The sequence below is a fragment of the Bombina bombina genome, chromosome 1 (assembly GCF_027579735.1).
Source record: "Bombina bombina isolate aBomBom1 chromosome 1, aBomBom1.pri, whole genome shotgun sequence".
Taxonomy (NCBI): domain Eukaryota; kingdom Metazoa; phylum Chordata; class Amphibia; order Anura; family Bombinatoridae; genus Bombina; species Bombina bombina.
The window spans coordinates 376,743,135-376,764,561 of NC_069499.1; the positions used below are offsets into that span (position 1 = coordinate 376,743,135).

A 21,427-nucleotide genomic window follows, 5' to 3' on the forward strand; every position below is an offset into this window, starting at 1 on the left:
ATTAATTCTGGCTTGGACTGATAACTGTTCTCCAACTCATGGACATCATCGTAGTTAAGTTGTGTATTAGCCGTTCTCTGCTTGTAATAAGAGACATTTCACTTTCTGTTTATGCACTTGTCTAACTTAACTATTGTTCAGGTTATTTTATTTATCGCTAGTTATAATATCATTAATATGGAACGAACAACATGGCCCTGAAAATTTTATGCCTGCAGTATATCACAAACCAATTATATGTGGGTTTCTAGATAAGATGGTGCTCAAAAGATGTTGGTTAGTTTACCCAGTTAGTGCCCTATTTCCAGTTCAATATTGCTCATATATCATACCTCTGTTAACTAGGACATGAGGCTTGGATTCCCATATATATATATATATATATATATATATATATATATATATATATATATATATATATATATATATATATATATATAGATTCCCATATATATATATATATATATATATATATATATATATATATATATATATATATATATATATATATATATATATATACATATTAGGTTAAGCTGCAATAATTTACATAGGAGTGAAATTACTGTTTAATTTGTAAATACTAGTGTATAATTTAATTTTTACTGTGATAGCTCTGAGGCAATTCCTTAACTTAATTTCTAATGTTAATACTGTTTAATGTACCTGTGACTGGTTGATTTATATTGTCTATTTGACCGTTTACTACTCTGGGTTCTTCTCTTAGTCTAAATAATGTTTGCGTTATAGTACATTGAGAACCTCACAGTGACACCATCTCTGGGAGCGATTTAGACCGCAATGTTTTGCACTGTATACCCTCCCTATAGAATTTCCTAACAAGTCCCTAGACATCTCCCTATGCATTTGCTTACTTTTTAGTTTTATGTTACCTTAATAATGTCAATAGCACAAAATGAGGATCATTATATTTAACTAATTTATGGGGTTATGACTGGAATTGCTTAAGGAGTTGTTTTGTTGCATACTTAACCCATACACTACCTACTCTATTGTCTTCCTATACGTGTGTACATAACCAAGTTGATATGGTTGGCACTATTTAAGCTCTCGGTTTATATCCCTAAAAAGATATAATCCTTTGGGGTACACTAAAGGCCTGCTAAGCAGTTGTGGATGTTGAGACATGTTTAGAGGTGATATATTATCTGTCCCTGATGTTATTTTGTGGGCGCTTTACTCCCAGATTGTATTATAGCAGTCCTGATATTTCTTTAATTTGTTTGATAAGTATCCCTATTTGTGTAAATCTTTATTGGTTAAAAATATGTCGTTGATATGATACCTCCTGCTACATTATATAGTTCTACTAGGTCAGCAGCCTCATGTATATGCTCATAACTTTAGATAACCTTATTATGTGTCCATAGAATATGGTTAGGACCTGTCTAATCTTAACTTTGAGGGATTCCACTGCTGTTGGGTATAGGGCCCATGCCCAATGGCCGGATTACAGTATAATCTCCCTTTACTAGGGTGCTAGTATAGTTAGAGTTAGGTTCTTAACTAAAAATAGGTCTGGCTTGACTTTATTTGTAACAGGACTGCAGATTTTCTATTTTAACAGTTAGAGCTTTATAGTGTTTTAGTAACCAACACATATATAACCTTTTTTTTTTTTTTTTTAATCCATATTTGGTAGTTACCGCAACTGCTTTCAATGGCTATACAATAACAACATCATAGATATTTATTAGGGACAATAGATTATGGGTAACTTTAGGTTGGCAGCTACACAATTTGCTGGCACAGTGCAGTATATAGCTAAACAAAGCAAATATTTTAGTTTATATCAGGAGCCATATTGAGAACCTTGGTCCAATTTTATTGTGTCATAGAACTAACCTCCGCCTCCCCCTTCCCTTCCCTTCCCTTCCCTTCCCTTCCCCTCTTTCCCCATTTCTCCTCCCCCTTCCCCATTCCTTTTTTCCTTTCCATTTTCCTTTTTGGGGTGCCCTGACGCTGTGGAATGGTGTTAGGGGTACCCTTAAGCGGTTTTCCTTGTAGCATACCGCAATTTGGAACTACCTTTCCTTTATATGTTTTATATGATACCCTTATCTAGGAAGCCCTGCTATGTTTAGGTCCACGTTCCCTGTGGGCTTTAATTTGATGGTTATGCTATATATCATTTTGGGCTAATACAATGTTAATTATCTCTTAGATATTCTTTTCTATGAGGTCCTGATATGTTTACATTTATATTTGACAATTTTCTTTTTATCTTTTGTGCTATGGGCCTCAATTTGAGATTTGATATTTGATATTTAAGCTTTCTATCATAGTGGGTTAATTCATATTATAAAGCAGGAAAAAAATGTAAAATTGAGAGGTTAAGACTCTGTTGACTGTATTCCAATTGTTTGTGCTGTATGTCGGTTGTACTCTGTATCTATGCAGTCTGGTATATCATTCATATGTTGTATTATGTTCTTAACCTCAATAAAAATTATTAAAAAAAAAAAAAAGATATGACTTTAAATGAAAAGAGGGTTTCTTGAGTTAGCAGTTTTAAATTCCTTTTTTTTTTTTTTACAAATAAATTACATTCTTAAAATTGCCACAATAAATAATCAAAGAGAAGTAAAATGGATTTGATGAAGTGACAATCATTAAAAAAACACTGCAGAAGTTTGCTCTCATGTTTTAATAATGATGTGCAAAAGGTCAGCAGGTTTACAGATATATACCTATATAATTATGCATCTGTTTACAGTTTATAGAGGGCAAATTGTGTACTTGAAACTAAGCTCATTTTTATTTTGTTTTGTTTACTTGCTCTAAAAATGCTGATCAAACACAAGTACATTATTTAATAATTAAAACTGATGAGATATAACTTTTATAACTTTTTCAAAATTAGAACTCATATTTTCCCTCATTAGCTAAGTCGTGTAAAACATTTTCTTACCAAACTTTTAATTACCATTGTTGTTTATCTTTTAAAGTCCTCCATTAAAATTCTTTATTATCTGAATATTTAATAACAATTTTCATGATCTGTTTTCTTTTTTTTTGTTTGTTTGTTTGTTTTGTTGTTTTAAGACTTGCAAAATAAACTTGTTGTCAGATTACTCCATAAAAAAACATTTTTACTGCATTATTTGATCTGAAAGGAAGGGAAATATGAAAACCGTGTGATAGAAATAACATCTCATTATAAATAAAAATCAATAAATTCTAAAAGACCGGTCTTTAGCTATCATGTGAGTTGGGAAAGATGTCTACATTTTAATACACTTGCCCGTAGTACTGCATAGGTTCTCATTTGATTGTAATTTGAGTGGTCCAAATAACATAATTTATGTAAGAACTTACCTGATAAATTCATTTCTTTCATATTAGCAAGAGTCCATGAGCTAGTGACGTATGGGATATACATTCCTACCAGGAGGGGCAAAGTTTCCCAAACCTCAAAATGCCTATAAATACACCCCTCACCACACCCACAATTCAGTTTAACGAATAGCCAAGAAGTGGGGTGATAAAAAAGTGCGAAAGCATATAAAATAAGGAATTGGAATAATTGTGCTTTATACAAAAATCATAACCACCACAAAAAAGGGTGGGCCTCATGGACTCTTGCTAATATGAAAGAAATGAATTTATCAGGTAAGTTCTTACATAAATTATGTTTTCTTTCATGTAATTAGCAAGAGTCCATGAGCTAGTGACGTATGGGATAATGATTACCCAAGATGTGGATCTTTCCACGCAAGAGTCACTAGAGAGGGAGGGATAAAATAAAGACAGCCAATTCCTGCTGAAAATAATCCACACCCAAAATAAAGTTTAATGAAAAACATAAGCAGAAGATTCAAACTGAAACCGCTGCCTGAAGTACTTTTCTACCAAAAACTGCTTCAGAAGAAGAAAATACATCAAAATGGTAGAATTTAGTAAAAGTATGCAAAGAGGACCAAGTTGCTGCTTTGCAAATCTGATCAATCGAAGCTTCATTCCTAAACGCCCAGGAAGTAGAAACTGACCTAGTAGAATGAGCTGTAATCCTTTGAGGCGGAGTTTTACCCGACTCAACATAGGCAAGATGAATTAAAGATTTCAACCAAGATGCCAAAGAAATGGCAGAAGCTTTCTGGCCTTTTCTAGAACCGGAAAAGATAACAAATAAACTAGAAGTCTTTCGGAAAGACTTAGAAGCTTCAACATAATATTTCAAAGCTCTAACAACATCCAAAGAATGTAACGATTTCTCCTTAGAATTCTTAGGATTAGGACATAATGAAGGAACCACAATTTCTCTACTAATGTTGTTGGAATTCACAACTTTAGGTAAAAATTCAAAAGAAGTTCGCAACACTGCCTTATCCTGATGAAAAATCAGAAAAGGAGACTCACAAGAAAGAGCAAATAATTCAGAAACTCTTCTGGCAGAAGAGATTGCCAAAAGGAACAAAACTTTCCAAGAAAGTAATTTAATGTCCAATGAATGCATAGGTTCAAACGGAGGAGCTTGAAGAGCCCCTAAAACCAAATTCAAACTCCAAGGAGGAGAAATTGACTTAATGACAGGTTTTATACGAACCAAAGCTTGTACAAAACAATGAATATCAGGAAGATTAGCAATCTTTCTGTGAAAAAGAACAGAAAGAGCAGAGATTTGTCCTTTCAAGGAACTTGCGGACAAACCTTTATCTAAACCATCCTGAAGAAACTGTAAAATTCTTGGAATTCTAAAAGAATGCCAAGAAAAATGATGAGAATGACACCAAGAAATATAAGTCTTCCAGACTCTATAATATATCTCTCTGGATACAGATTTACGAGCCTGTAACATAGTATTAATCACAGAGTCAGAGAAACCTCTTTGACTAAGAATCAAGCGTTCAATCTCCATACCTTTAAATTTAAGGATTTGAGATCCTGATGGAAAAAAGGACCTTGCGACAGAAGGTCTGGTCGTAGCGGAAGAGTCCACGGATGGCAAGAGGCCATCCAGACAAGATCCGCATACCAAAACCTGTGAGGCCATGCCGGAGCTACCAGCAGAACAAACGAGCATTCCTTCAGAATCTTGGAGATTACTCTTGGAAGAAGAACTAGAGGCGGAAAGATATAGGCAGGATGATACTTCCAAGGAAGTGACAATGCATCCACTGCTTCCGCTTGAGGATCCCTGGATCTGGACAGATACCTGGGAAGTTTATTGTTTAGATGAGAGGCCATCAGATCTATTTCTGGAAGTCCCCACATTTGAACAATCTGAAGAAATACCTCTGGGTGAAGAGACCATTCGCCCGGATGTAACGTTTGGCGACTGAGATAATCCGCTTCCCAATTGTCTATACCTGGGATATGAACTGCAGAGATTAGGCAGGAGCTGGATTCCTCCCAAACCAGAATTCGAGATACTTCTTTCATAGCCAGAGGACTGTGAGTCCCTCCTTGATGATTGATGTATGCCACAGTTGTGACATTGTCTGTCTGAAAACAAATGAAAGATTCTCTCTTCAGAAGAGGCCAAGACTGAAGAGCTCTGAAAATTGCACGGAGTTCCAAAATATTGATCGGTAATCTCACCTCCTGAGATTCCCAAACTCCTTGTGCCGTCAGAGATCCCCACACAGCTCCCCAACCTGTGAGACTTGCATCTGTTGAAATTACAGTCCAGGTCGGAAGCACAAAAGAAGCCCCCTGAATTAAACGATGGTGATCTGTCCACCACGTTAGAGAGTGTCGTACAATCGGTTTTAAAGATATTAATTGAGATATCTTTGTGTAATCCCTGCACCATTGATTCAGCATACAGAGCTGAAGAGGTCGCATGTGAAAACGAGCAAAGGGGATCGCGTCTGATGCAGCAGTCATAAGACCTAGAATTTCCATGCATAAGGCTACCGAAGGGAATGATTGTGACTGAAGGTTTCGACAATCTGAAATCAATTTTAGACGTCTCTTGTCTGTTAAAGACAGAGTCATGGACACTGAATCTATCTGGAAACCCAGAAAAGTTACCCTTGTCTGAGGAATCAATGAACTTTTTGGTAAATTGATCCTCCAACCATGATCTTGAAGAAACAACACAAGTCGATTCGTATGAGATTCTGCTAAATGTAAAGACTGAGCAAGTACCAAGATATCGTCCAAATAAGGAAATACCACAATACCCTGTTCTCTGATTACAGACAGAAGGGCACCGAGAACTTTTGTAAAAATTCTTGGAGCTGTAGCTAGGCCAAACGGCAGAGCCACAAACTGGTAATGCTTGTCCAGAAAAGAGAATCTCAGGAACTGATAATGATCTGGATGAATCAGAATATGCAGATAAGCATCCTGTAAATCTATTGTGGACATATAATGCCCTTGCTGAACAAAAGGCAAGATAGTCCTTACAGTTACCATTTTGAACGTTAGTATCCTTACATAACGATTCAATATTTTTAGATCCAGAACTGGTCTGAAGGAATTCTCCTTCTTTGGTACAATGAAGAGATTTGAATAAAACCCCATCCCCTGTTCCAGAACTGGAACTGGCATAATTACTCCAGCCAACTCTAGATCTGAAACACAATTCAGAAATGCTTGAGCTTTCACTGGATTTACTGGGACACGGGAAAGAAAAAATCTTTTTGCAGGAGGTCTCATCTTGAAACCAATTCTGTACCCTTCTGAAACAATGTTCTGAATCCAAAGATTGTGAACAGAATTGATCCAAATTTCTTTGAAAAAACGTAACCTGCCCCCTACCAGCTGAGCTGGAATGAGGGCCGCACCTTCATGTGGACTTAGAAGCAGGCTTTGCCTTTCTAGAAGGCTTGGATTTATTCCAGACTGGAGATGGTTTCCAAACTGAAACTGCTCCTGAGGATGAAGGATCAGGCTTTTGTTCTTTGTTTAAACGAAAGGAACGAAAACGATTATTAGCCCTGTTTTTACCCTTCGATTTTTTATCCTGTGGTAAAAAAGTTCCTTTCCCACCAGTAACAGTTGAGATAATGGAATCCAACTGAGAACCAAATAATTTGTTACCCTGGAAAGAAATGGAAAGTAGAGTTGATTTAGAAGCCATATCAGCATTCCAAGTTTTAAGCCATAAAGCTCTTCTAGCTAAAATAGCTAGAGACATAAACCTGACATCAACTCTGATAATATCAACAATGGCATCACAGATAAAATTATTAGCATGCTGAAGAAGAATAATAATATTATGAGAATCATGATCTGTTACTTGTTGCGCTAAAGTCTCCAACCAAAAAGTTGAAGCTGCAGCAACATCAGCCAAAGATATAGCAGGTCTAAGAAGATTACCTGAACACAGATAAGCTTTTCTTAGAAAGGATTCAATTTTCCTATCTAAAGGATCTTTAAACAAAGTACCATCTGACGTAGGAATAGTAGTACGTTTAGCAAGGGTAGAAATAGCCCCATCAACTTTAGGGATTTTGTCCCAAAATTCTAATCTGTCAGACGGCACAGGATATAATTGCTTAAAACGTTTAGAAGGAGTAAATTAATTACCCAATTTATCCCATTCTCTGGAAATTACTTCAGAAATAGCATTAGGAACAGGAAAAACTTCTGGAATAACCACAGGAGATTTAAACACCTTATCTAAACGTTTAGAATTAGTATCAAGAGGACCAGAATCCTCTATTTCTAAAGCAATTAGTACTTCTTTAAGTAAAGAACGAATAAATTCCATTTTAAATAAATATGAAGATTTATCAGCATCAATCTCTGAGACAGAATCCTCTGAACCAGAAGAGTCATCAGAATCAGAATGATGATGTTCATTTAAAAATTCATCTGTAGAGAGAGAAGTTTTAAAAGATTTTTTATGTTTCCTAGAAGGAGAAATAACAGACATAGCCTTCTTGATGGATTCAGAAACAAAATCTCTTATGTTATCAGGAACATTCTGCACCTTAGATGTTGAGGGAACTGCAACAGGCAATGGTACATTACTAAAGGAAATATTATCTGCTTTAACAAGTTTGTCATGACAATTAATACAAACAACAGCCGGAGGAATAGCTACCAAAAGTTTACAGCAGATACACTTAGCTTTGGTAGTTCCAGCACTAGACAGCGATTTTCCTGAAGTATCTTCTGACTCAGATGCAACGTGAGACATCTTGCAATATGTAAGAGAAAAAACAACATATAAAGCAAAATTGATCAAATTCCTTAAATGACAGTTTCAGGAATGGGAAAAAATGCCAATAAACAAGCTTCTAGTAACCAGAAGCAAAGAAAAAATCAGACTGAAATAATGTGGAGACAAAAGCGACGCCCATATTTTTTGGCGCCAAATAATACGCCCACATTGTTTGGCGCCTAAATGCTTTTTGGCGCCAAAAATGACGCCACATCCGGAACGCCGACATTTTTGGCGCAAAAGGACGTCAAAAAATGACGCAACTTCCGGCGACACATATGACGCCGGAAACAGAAAAGATTTTTTGCGCCAAAAAAGTCCGCGCCAAAAATGACGCAATAAAATGAAGCATTTTCAGCCCCCGCGAGCCTAACAGCCCACAGGGAAAAAAAGTCAAATTTTTAAGGTAAGAAAAAATGATTGATTCAAACGCATTATCCCAAATATGAAACTGACTGTCTGAAAATAAGGAATGTTGAACATTCTGAGTCAAGGCAAATAAATGTTTGAATACATATATTTAGAACTTTATAAATAAAGTGCCCAACCATAGCTTAGAGTGTCACACGTTTGTAGAAAGCCAAACCAGTACTGAAACGAAAATCAGCAGAGGTAATGTTATATAAATAAGAGTATATCGTCGATCTGAAAAGGGAGGTAAGAGATGAATCTCTACGACCGATAACAGAGAACCTATGAAATAGACCCCGTAGAAGGAGATCACTGCATTCAAATAGGCAATACTCTCCTCACATCCCTCTGACATTCACTGCACGCTGAGAGGAAAACCGGGCTCCAACTTGCTGCGGAGCGCATATCAACGTAGAATCTAGCACAAACTTACTTCACCACCTCCATAGGAGGCAAAGTTTGTAAAACTGAATTGTGGGTGTGGTGAGGGGTGTATTTATAGGCATTTTGAGGTTTGGGAAACTTTGCCCCTCCTGGTAGGAATGTATATCCCATACGTCACTAGCTCATGGACTCTTGCTAATTACATGAAAGAAATAAACAATAATTTTATTTTTAATATAATAGTATCTAATATTTCGATTTTGCTTGCATGTTTAGGATCATTTACTGGTAACTGTACAAGGGCCTGATGATATTAACCTTTCCACTCAGATTAGATGATATAAAATAATTATCTGTCCCTGAGAGATAGCTAACTTGATTCCAAAAGGAAGAAGAGATAAGCCCAGTGCAATATAGCACTGCATGACATGAGAGTTCTGCTGCATTTACATTTTATGCTTTGTATTTTTTATTACTTCAGACTTCAGATAAAGTTGTATAAGCTTCAGTTTCCCAGAGAGTTTAATTATTTTCTATGGGCCCGATAATCAAAGATCCTCTACCTTAGAGATAAATTATAGTGCAGACTTCACAGGGGTAAAACTCACTAAATTTGATAGAAAAAGGGTGGAACCAGGAAGAAGTCCAAGAGGGATGAGAGATGCCTTTCTCAGAAAGTAATAAGGCTCTCTGGGATATAGAATTTTACAGGAGAGAGAGAAGTTAAGAGGAGAGCACATGTGAGTGATATCAAGTCTGTTTGCAGCAAATATAAATTAGACTGAAATGTTTTTACTACAACTTGCTTTTGTCTCTAGTTTAGTATATATTATTTTATTTATCCAGGTAAAGTTTGCTCAAAATTTAAATTGAGACCAGCTTTTATAAAATGTCTACTGCACTTCACAAGAATTGTGAAAGAACTTAATAGCTACCCTGGGAACTCCCCTGTTTCTCTCACTTTCTGAAGCCATGTTTTAATTTTTTAAAGATAAACAGAAATATACAAATAATCAACTTTAAAAACATAATCAGAATTTGTAAAAGCACTGCTGGATCTAAATCAGGGGTGGGCAAGAGGTAGATCGCGGTCTACCAGTGGACCTCAAATAAATATTGAGGTGACCGCCTGAAAGATTTCAAGTTTGCATAATAAGAGAAAGATTTCTCATACATCTAGATTCTGAGTGAAGAGCCTCGCCACCGTAGATATATGAGAAATGTTTCTCTTATGCAGATGTTTTAAATCGGCTATGAGTCTATAACAGCAGTATGTTTACTTCAGCATGGGAGATGCAGCTGTAGCTGAATTTGCTGCTCCAGCTTTGGTTACTGCCTGTCCCAAACTCTCTGAATTTTTGTCCATAGTACAGACTCTTCATGCGCCAGGCTGAGATGCTGCTCGGTATCCCTGGGTTTGGCAGTTCCAGGTCCTGCTCTGTCTGATATTCTGCTGCTACTTTCTAGTTCTGTCCTCCATTACTTGTCACCAGGCTCTTCTAGGTGAATGATCTGGTGTTGCTTTTTTTTCCCATGGTCTGTTACTCCCCCTAAGGTTATTTTACTTACTCTGTACCAGACTCTTTGATACTTTCTCTGACACACTAATATTAGCTATACTTTGTGCTAGTTTTTGCAGCTTTCTGTCCCCAGAATTTGTTTTTACCAAATTGTGCAGGTCAGTGCTGTTGCTGCTATAATCGTCTCTGGCTGCTGTGTAGGCAGTACAGAGCCTGCCGCTGTCACTGTCCCAACTATTTGCAGTAGTCTTCAGCTAGTAGCAGACAGATGGAGAGCAGTCAACAGGACCTGCCCGCTAATCAACCTAACACTACTTAATAGAATGAGTCTGTCTATCACTGGCTGAGAATAGTTCATTGTCAACGTTGTACCTGAGCTGTGGGTTTCCCATATGTTCCAGGCTTGACTACTCCGTTAGTCCTAGACTCGAGCCATCTTGATTGTGAGACTACTTATTCTCATTTTCAAGAAGCAGAGGAAGAAGTCACAGTACTAGGAGTAGGGGCTGGTGGAGTAGCAACAGGAGTGGCATCCTTCGCTGCAACTAGTAAGGAGAGTTGTAATAGCCTCTAGCTTGGAATCCATATTCTCCAACTGTGTGGTATGGGTTCCCAACATCTGTCCCTGAAGATAAACAGCTTGTGCCACCTCATCTGGCTGCATGTCCCAAGTATAATGTAACGCTTGTGGGATACTCCTCTATCAGACCAAACTCGGCCAGTAGTATTGTTATCCCAGCGTCAAGCCGGAATGATAGGCAATATCCCAGAGCAGAGAAAGTTAGTGAGATGAGGAAGGTAGCACTCACCACAGGCAGGACAGTCCCCAGCGACTACAGCAGAGCAGTCCTAGGGCACACCGCTAGAATGGTCAAGCAGACAGGGTTTGGCAACAGTAAAGCAGTCCAAGGATAAACCACTAGAATGGTCAGGCAGGCAGAGTTTGGCAACAGCAAAGCAGTCCAAGGATAAACCACTAGAATGGTCAGGCAGGCAGGGATCTGCATTTTCAAAGTGGTTCAACAGCAACAGTAATCAATCCAGCATATTAAGGGTTAAGGCAGGTAGAGTAGTCAGACAGACAGGTTCAGCAACAGTAATCAATCCAGCAGATGAAGGGTTAAGGCAGGTAGAGTAGTCAGACAGGTGGGTTCAGCAACAGTAATCAATAATAGGCAGTTAGAAAGAACGATCTGTCACACCCAGGAGCACACAAAGTAACATCTATACTTGGGCAGTGACAGATCGTCAGTGTAACATTTAAATAGGCGCAGCCACTGAGCTCCGACCAGCATCAGGAGCGTGCAGCGATGACATCAGCATCGCACGCATCCTGAGCTGACACTGCCCCTGGCAACGAGCAGGGAAGGAGATGCTACACCCCTAGCAATGGCTATAGCGGCTCGGCGTGACACCTAGTCAATATAAAAACTGTACACTAAAAAAATGCATGACCATCTTTTTCATGTATTTGGTATTTCAACAATTTTAAGGATGTGTTAATACATTTGCCCCTACACTATATCTAGCAATTCACTATCGCTAAGCTGTATACACGGTTAGTTACAGGGGCATTTGCATCTCTGTTTACAGATCCAAAGTTCAGAGACAGAGAGCAGCTGTAATTTTGTGACAGGTGCTTATTATGAGCCAAATCGTATAATGAACTTGCACCAGAGCATATTAGTCTTTTGGTAGACCACAATATACCATCTACAGAAGTATAAGCTACATATATCACCAGGAGATAAATATATAGATATTAATATGATAGATATATATTAAGATGATAGATAGATTATAGAAAGATTTATAACATAGATAGATAGATAGATAGATAGATAGATAGATAGATAGATAGATTATAGATATATTTATAGATAGATAGATAGATAAATAAATAAATGGATAGATTATAGATAGATTTATAGATAGATAGATTGATAGATATTAAGATGATAGATAGATATTAAGATGATAGATAGATTATAGAAAGATAGATAGATTTATAGCTAGATAAATAAATAGATAGATTATAGAAAGATTTATAGATAGATAGATAGATAGATAGATAAATAGATTGCTAGATAGATAGATAGATAGATAGATAGATAGATAGATAGATAGAGAGATATATAGATTATAGATAGATGTATAGATAGATTTATAGATAGATAGAAAGATTGATAGATAGATAACATAATTTATGTAAGAACTTACCTGATAAATTCATTTCTTTCATATTGGCAAGAGTCCATGAGCTAGTGACGTATGGGATATACAATCCTACCAGGAGGGGCAAAGTTTCCCAAACCTCTAAATGCCTATAAATACACCCCTCACCACACCCAAAATTCAGTTTAACGAATAGCCAAGTAGTGGGGTGATAATGAAAGGAGTAAAAAGCATCAACAAAGGAGTTTGGAAATAATTGTGCTTTATACAAAAAATCATAACCTCCATAAAAAGGGTGGGTCTCATGGACTCTTGCCAATATGAAAGAAATGAATTTACCAGGTAAGTTCTTACATAAATTATGTTTTCTTTCATGTAATTGGCAAGAGTCCATGAGCTAGTGACATATGGGATAGTAATACCCAAGATGTGGAACTCCACAGAAAAGTCACTAGAGAGGGAGGGATAAAAAAATAACAGCCAGTTTCCGCTGAAAAAAATAATCCAAAACCCAAAATATAAATTTATTCTCATAAATGAAAAGAAAAAACTTAAACATAAGCAGAGGAATCAAACTGAAACAGCTGCCTGAAGAACTTTTCTACCAAAAACTGCTTCCGAGGAAGCAAATACATTAAAACGGTAGAATTTAGTATATGTGTGCAAAGAAGACCAAGTTGCTGCTTTTCAAATCTGATCAACTGAAGCTTCATTCTAAAAGCCCACAAAGTGGAGACTGATCCAGTAGAATGAGCTGTAATTCTCTGAGGCGGGGCCTGACCCGACTCCAAATAAGCCTGATGAATCAAAAGCTTTAACCAAGATGCCAAGGAAATGGCAGAAGCCTTCTGACCTTTCCTAGAACCAGAAAAGATAACAAATAGACTAGAAGTATTCCTGAAATCTTTAGAAGCTTCAACATAATATTTCAAAGCTCTTACCACATCCAAAGAATGTAAGGATCTCTCCAAATAATTCTTATAATTCTTAGGATTAGGACATAAAGAAGGGACAACTATTTCTCTATTAATGTTGTTAGAATTCACAACCTTAGGAAGAGATGGCCAAAAGGAATAACACTTTCCAAAAAAGTAGTTTAATGTCCAAAGAATGCATAGGCTCAAACAGAGGAGCCTGTAAAGCCTTCAAAAACAAATTAAGACTCCAAGGAGGAGAGATTGATTTAGTGAAAGGCTTGATAAGGACCACAACCTATACAAAACAGTGAATATCAAGAAGCTTAGCAATCTTTCTGTGAAATAAAACAGAAAGAGCAGAGATTTATCCCTTCAAAGAACTTTCAGACAAACCCTTATACAAACCATCCTGAAGAAACTGTAAAATTCTAGGAATTATAAAAGAATGCCAGGAGAATTTATGAGAAGAACACCATGAAATATAAGTCTTCCAAACTCGATAATAAATCTTCCTAGAAAAAGATTTGCAAACCTGTAACATAGTATTAATCACTGAGTCAGAGAAACCTCTATGACTAAGCACTAGGCGTTCAATTTCCATACCTTCAAATTTAATGATTTGAGATCCTGATGGAAAAAATGGACCTTGAGACAGAAGGTCTAGCCTTAATGGAAGTGGCCAAGGTTGGCAACTGACATACGAACAAGATCTGCATACCAAAACATGTGAGGCCATGCTGGAGCTACCAGCAACACAAACAATTGTTCCATGATAATTTTGGAGATCATTATTGGAAGAAAAACTAGAGGCGGGAAAATATTAGCAGGTTGGTAACACTAAGAAACTGTTAACGCATCCACCGCTTCTGCCTGAGGATGCCTGGATCTGGACAGGTACCTGGGTAGTTTCTTGTTTAGATGGGAAGCCATCAGATCTATTTCTGGAAGACCCCACATCTGAACAATCTGAGAAAACACATCTAGATGGAGTGACCACTCCCCCGGATGTAGAGTCTGATGGCTGAGATAATCTGCTTCCTAATTGTCTATACCTGAGATATGAACCACAGAAATTAGACAGGAGTTGGATTCCACCTAAGCAAGTATCCAAGATACTTCGTTCATAGCTTGGGGACTGTGAGTCCCACCCTGATGATTAACATATGCCACAGTTGTGATATTGTCAGTCTGAAAACAAATGAACGGTTCTCTCTTCAACAGAGGCCAAACCTGAAGAGCCCTGAAAATAGCACAGAGTTCTGAAATATTGATTGGTAACCTCGCCTCTTGAGATTTCCGAACCCCTTGTGCAGTCAGAGATCCTCAGAGAGCTCCCCAACCTGAAAGACTTGCATCTGTTGTGATCACAGTCCAGGTTGGACGAACAAAAGAGGCCACTTGAACTATACAATGGTGATCTAACCAACAAGTCAGAGTCAAACATTGGGATTTAAGGATATTAATTGTGATATATTGTGATATATTGTGATATATTTGTATAATCCCTGCACCATTGGTTCAGCATACAAAGCTGGAGACGTCTCATATGAAAACGAGCAAAGGGGATCGCGTCCGATGCTGCAGTCATGAGACCTAAAACATCCATGCACATAGCTACTGAAGGGAATGATGGAGACTGAAGGTTCCGACAAGCTGAAATCAATTTTAATCATCTCTTGTCTGTCAGAGACAGAGTCATAGACACTGAATCTATCTGGAAACCGAAAAAGGTGACACTTGTCTGAGGAATCAAAGATTTTTTGGTAAATTGATCCTCCAACCATGTCTTTGAAGAAACAACACTAGTTGATTAGTGTAAGATTCTGCAGAATGTAAAGACTGAGCTAGTACCAAGATATTGTCCAAATAAGGAAACACTGCAATACCCCGTTCTCTGATTACAGAGAGTAGGGCACCGAGAACCTTTGAAAAGATTCTTGGACCTGTAGCTAGGCCAAATGGAAGAGCGACAAATTGGTAATGCTTGTCTAAAAAAGAGAATCTAAGAAACTGATTGTGGTCTGGATGAATTGGAATATGAAGATATGTATCCTGTAAGTCTATTGTTGACATATAATGCCCTTGCTGAACAAAAGCCGAATAGTCCTTATAGTCACCATTTCGAAAGTTGGCACTCTTACATAATGATTCAAAATTTTCAGATCCAGAACTGGCCTGAATTAATTTTCTTTTTTTGGGACAATGAATAGATTTGAATAAAACCCCAGTCCCTGAAACAAAACTGGTATGATTACCCCTGAAAGCTCCAGGTCTGAAACACACTTCAGAAAAGCCTGAGCCTTTACTGGATTTGCTAGGATGTGTGAGAGAAAAAAAATCTTCTCACAGGAGGTCTTACTCTGAATCCTTTTTGGTACCCTTGAGAGACAATACTCTGAATCCAATTATTTTGGACAAAATCTGCCCAAATGTTTTGGAAGAATCTTAATCTGCCCCCTACCAGCTGAGTTGGAATGAGGGCTGCACCTTCATGCAGACTTGGGGGCTGGCTTTGGTTTATTAAACGGTTTGGATTTACTCCAACTTGAAGAAGGTTTCCAATTGGAACCAGATTCTTTGGGGGAAGAATTAGGTTTCTGTTCCTTATTTTGTCGAACGGAACGAAAACGGTTAGAAGATTTAGATTTACCCTTAGGTCTTTTATCCGGAGGCAAAAACTCCCTTCCCCCCAGTAACAGTTGAAATAATCAAATCCAACTGAGAACCAAATAACTTATTACCTTGGAAAGAAATAGATAGTAATCTAGACTTTGATACCATGTCAACATTCCAATATTTGAGTCACAAAGCTCCTCTAGCTAAAATAGCTAAAGACATAGATTTAAAATTAATTTTGATGATATCAAAAATGGCATCACAGATAAAATAATTAGCATGTTGAAACATGCGAACAATGATAAACAAATCAGAATCTGTTTCCTGTTGCGCTAAACTTTCCAACCAAAAAGTCGATGCATCTGCAACATCAGCTATAAAAATGGCAGGTCTGAGAAGATAGCCAGAATATAAATAAGCTTTCCTTAGATAAGATTCAAGTTTCCTATTTAAAGGGTCTTTAAAACAAGTACTATATTCCATAGAAATAGTAGTACATTTAGCAAGAGTACAAATAGCCCCATCAACTTTGGGGATCTTTTCCCAAAACTCCAATCTAACTGCTGGCAAAGGATACGATTTTTTAAACCTTGAAGAAGGAATAAAAGAAGTACCAGGCCTATTCCATTCCTTAGAAATCATATCAAATAGCATCAGGAACTGAAAAACCTCTGGAGTAACCACATGAGGTTTATAAACAGAATTTAAACGTTTACTAGTTTTAATATCAAGAGGAATAGTTTCCTCAATATCCAATGTAATCAATACCTCTTTTAAAAATGAATGAATATACTCCATTTTAAATAAATAAGTAGATTTGTCAGTGTCATTATCTGAGGAAGGATCAAATAGATCCTGATTAGAGGAGGATAATTCAGTATGTTGTCGGTCATTTGAAATTTCATCAACTTTATGAGAAGTTTTAAAAGACCTTTTACTTTTATTAGAAGGCAGGATGGCAGACAAAGCCTTCTGAATCGCATCAGCAATAAAATAAAATAGGCATTGTACTATAACTGATGGACACATTCTCTGCATGTAAAAGCTTATCATGACAACTATTACATACCACAGCTGGAGATACAATCTCCACAAATTTACAACAGATGCACTTAGCTTTGGTAGAACTGTTATCAGGCAGCAGGGTTCCAACAATGGTTTCTGAGACAGGATGAGATTGAAACATCTTGCAAATGTAAGAGAAAAAACAACATACAAAGCAAAATTATCAATTTTCTTATATGGCAGTTTCAGGAATAGGAAAAAAAATGCAAACATCATAGCCCTCTGACATAGAAAAAAGCAAGAGGCATATAGGAATGGGGTTTTAAATAATGAAATTATTTGGTGCCAAGTATGACTCACAACGCAAACCAAATTTTTTTTGCCGCTAACAACATCTGGAAATGACACACTTGCGTCATTGTAGACTCAACCTTGTGCAAGGAACTTACGAATTTGCATCATCGAACGTACACGCAAAATTGAATAAAAAAGCAGTCAATTGAAAAAAAGACTATACCCCAGGTAAGAAATATATTTTCCTAAATAAGTTATTTCCCAAATATGAAACTGATAGTCTGCAAAAGAAAATATACATAAACCTGATTAATGGCAAACATAAGTACAATACATATAATTAGAACTTTATATTAATGCATAAAGTACCAAACCATAGCTGAGAGTGTCTTAAGTAATGAAAACATACTTACCGAAAGACACCCATCCACATATAGCAGATAGCTAAACCAGTACTGAAACAGTTATCAGTAGAGGTAATGGAATATGAGAGTATATCGTTGATCTGTATAAGGGAGGTAGGAGATGAATCTCTACGACCAATAACAAAGAACCTATGAAATAGATCTCTCGTGAGGAAAACCATTGCATTCAATAGGTGATACTCCCTTCACATCCCTCTGACATTCACTGTACTCTGAGAGGAATCGGGCTTCAAAATACTGAGAAGCGCATATCAATGTAGAAATCTTAGCACAAACTTCACCACCTCCATAGGAGGCAAAGTTTGTAAAAACTGAATTGTGGGTGTAGTGAGGGGTGTATTTATAGGCATTTTGAGGTTTGGGAAACTTTGCCCCTCCTGGTAGGATTGTATATCCCATACGTCACTAGCTCATGGACTCTTTACATAAAAGAAAGATAATTATAGATAGATTTATAGATCGATAGATAGATAGATAGATAGTGTTGTGAACAATCTGAAGAACCCATTAAGAAAAATGTACTGGTCTGGAAATAGTTATAGAACTAATCTTTCATCGTATTCATTGTACGGTTGCTTTCATACCAAGTTTACGAAGAAGGAAAAAAAATATGTTTCTAAGCAACAAGGATTGAATTAAGACCTCAAAAAGCTCAAATCTTACATACTGTATTGTTTTCCATAAAGAGAAGAAACAAACAGAAATTGAAATAGCTAGTCTTCAATAATAATGAAGAAGATTATTATATGAAACTTTTAATTCATTAGTGATTACCAAAGAAGGCTTTTGATAATTATGATATCATTATTCCAACTACAAGACAATCTGCAGTTAATGCAAGATAACATTTATATAAAAAACATTTTCAGACTGCACTAATCAGCAGCTTTATGTTATAATGAATGTTATGTACAAAATTAATTTCCTATAGCTTTGCTTTTAATAAGTACTGTATCTTTGTATAATTATAAATAAGACAACTGCACCATTTAAAAATTGTTTTAGTGGTATATGTGAATTTGAGTAAAATCCTAGTACTGAAAGGTAATTTTGTTCTAGCCTTAAACTTATGTTAAAGTTGCAATTGTAGAAGGCTGAGATAAGCTCTCTTTTGAAAACTCCAGTAAAAATATACAGTTATTACATTTTTTTAACTGCATAATTAAAAGCACAATAGGCTGACTTAACTTGAGGTATACATCCACATAACTTATCTATATAGATTTGTTCAATTCAATGCATTGACAATGCCAATTTGCAAGTGAAGCTAGAATACATAAAACAATGTGCAATTTTAATTCACTCGAAGATGCATGGATTTTATTGCAAATTTAAAATCTACATCTTTAAAACAAGCAATTCTGTGTGAAAATTAGAATGATCTGAAATGTTTGTTCTGCATTTTTTTATTTTTTGTGTGTGTGTATTAAAGGGACAGTAAACATTCAGAATAATGTAATATATAATTCGGCACACATTGCAGAATTATATGACATTATTTTAGAGGTAACTTCAAAAATTAAAAATATTTCCAGATTTAATAGTGTAAAGTTGGCCTCAGCTCCAGAATCTACTGAGTGGGTCTTGGATATCCAAAGCACTTTGCGAACTTGCTGGCTAGTCACTGCACGCCCGGTCGCACTATTGGACTCAATGTAGCTCGCTCCCGCTCTGGTCTAGTATCGGGAGCGAGCTACATTTAGTCCAATAGTGCGACCAGGAGCACTGGTATTTTTATGATTTAGGTACTATTCTCCAGATTGTATTATCCCCTATTTAACTCTGCAGAATTCTTCATGTAATTCCTTTGCATTATCAGCACAAATAAACTTGGAAACTCCCACATTATTCCCTTCCTTCCCCAACTATGTGACCTTCATTCCATTTCCTACAGCACAATTAAACTTTAAACACAATCCTTCACCAAATAAATCACTTAATTCACTAATAGAATATCCTTTACTCCCAAGACCCTTTCAGTACAATCAGCAATAGCCGTGGACACACCATATTGACCTCTAAGTGCACTTATCCTTAACCAATGATTATCTCACTGAAAATAAACTCTAACAGCAACCCACTACTGCATTACCATCTACCAGATCAACTAACTTTATACGTTAACCTATCTGCCCACATTGGTCCCCCAGATGACCCTTATAAGCCAAAAGTTTAATTAAACCATAATGGTTTCAAATTAAGGGTTAGTCCAGCACCATTATTGCCCCAGCACCTACAGTCCCAAAATAGTCTGGAGATTTACTGACTAAATAACATAATTATGAGATAAACAACTAAATTAAGATTATTTTTTTGTTGAAATCATTCTGTGCTCAGGAAATACGTAGTTGAAGATTATTTTTTGTGACCAAGCTGGAAAATAATAAGAACTGAGTATATAACTTCTGATGGAAGACAAGGCTGTATTAATAATCAAAATGTTAAACTAAACTTTAGGGTGGTTCTTGCACTTAGAGGTACAATGGAATGTATCCTATTGATGCTCGGGGTACTGTGTTCTAGGCATAGCCACATAGGGATGCTCAATTACCTGTCCACTGTTGACTATTAAGGTCCTTTTGGAGGAGCCATTATAGGTGCTAGGGTCTACTACATAGATCTGTTAGGAGTGCTTTGGGTCCATTGGTAATGGCCATTATAAGACTCCTGGATTGGACAGTTTTGGGTGTTCTGAATCTATTCAACATTTTATAGATGGTAAAGTGTACCTAGGAATCGACCTTTTCAAGTGCTGGGGAAGACTTCTCGGGTATTATTAGTTCTGGCATCCATTTGGTGGGTGCAATTACATTTCACTAATTCTCAATGAGTTTACAACTTCGGGAAATTTATTACACATAAAGACAGTTGTGTGAAGTTATGTTCCTTTTTTTTCATAAATATTTGTATTACTTGTGAACGCATACTTAAACTAGAAGGGGTGTCCTCCTGTTGCTATCAACATAATTCCAAGATCTTGCAATAAGTCTATAATTCTCTAAAACCCTTTATATTTTGTAATCCCTTGTAAATGATGGCAATATATTAACATTTTACAGTATTGGAGCTTTCTGTCTTTTATCACTTGGAATGTATAAGGTATACTTTGAGACATGTTACCATCATCTGTTTTTTTCATAAATCTACTGTAATTAATTACAAGACATGACCCTCAGCTCCAATGGATCCTATTTGACTTATTAATATGCACATATATAAGTTGGTATAATTATAAAAACGTATACGTGACTAAATGTGGATGTTTGTTTTTGTGTATAGTGTTATGGGAACAGAACACATAAGCAAAGTTTCAAATGTTGCCCTGGATCGCATATCTAAACACAAAACTTACCACAGGATGCTATCTCATCTGATTTATCTCCACAGTCATCTTCATGATCACATAACCATGACTTAGAAATACAGCGCCCATTATTGCAAGAAAATTGATGAGGCAGGCAAGTCCTTGCTGAAATTTAAAAAATAAAGAATATAAATAAGGAAGTAAATACAGACTTTAATAAATGCATATTTTATATA

The 21,427-nt window shown here is 36.5% G+C and overlaps 1 protein-coding gene across 1 annotated transcript in view; it reads right to left on the reverse strand.

The window, feature by feature from the left end:
* LRP1B (LDL receptor related protein 1B) overlaps positions 1 to 21,427 on the reverse strand; it is a 2,715,774-nt gene that overhangs the window by 1,209,177 nt on the left and 1,485,170 nt on the right. The window contains exon 18 of the mRNA XM_053698264.1: positions 21,240 to 21,356. Coding sequence (XP_053554239.1) covers positions 21,240 to 21,356 — 117 coding nt within the window. The remainder of the gene's footprint in view (positions 1 to 21,239; positions 21,357 to 21,427) is intronic.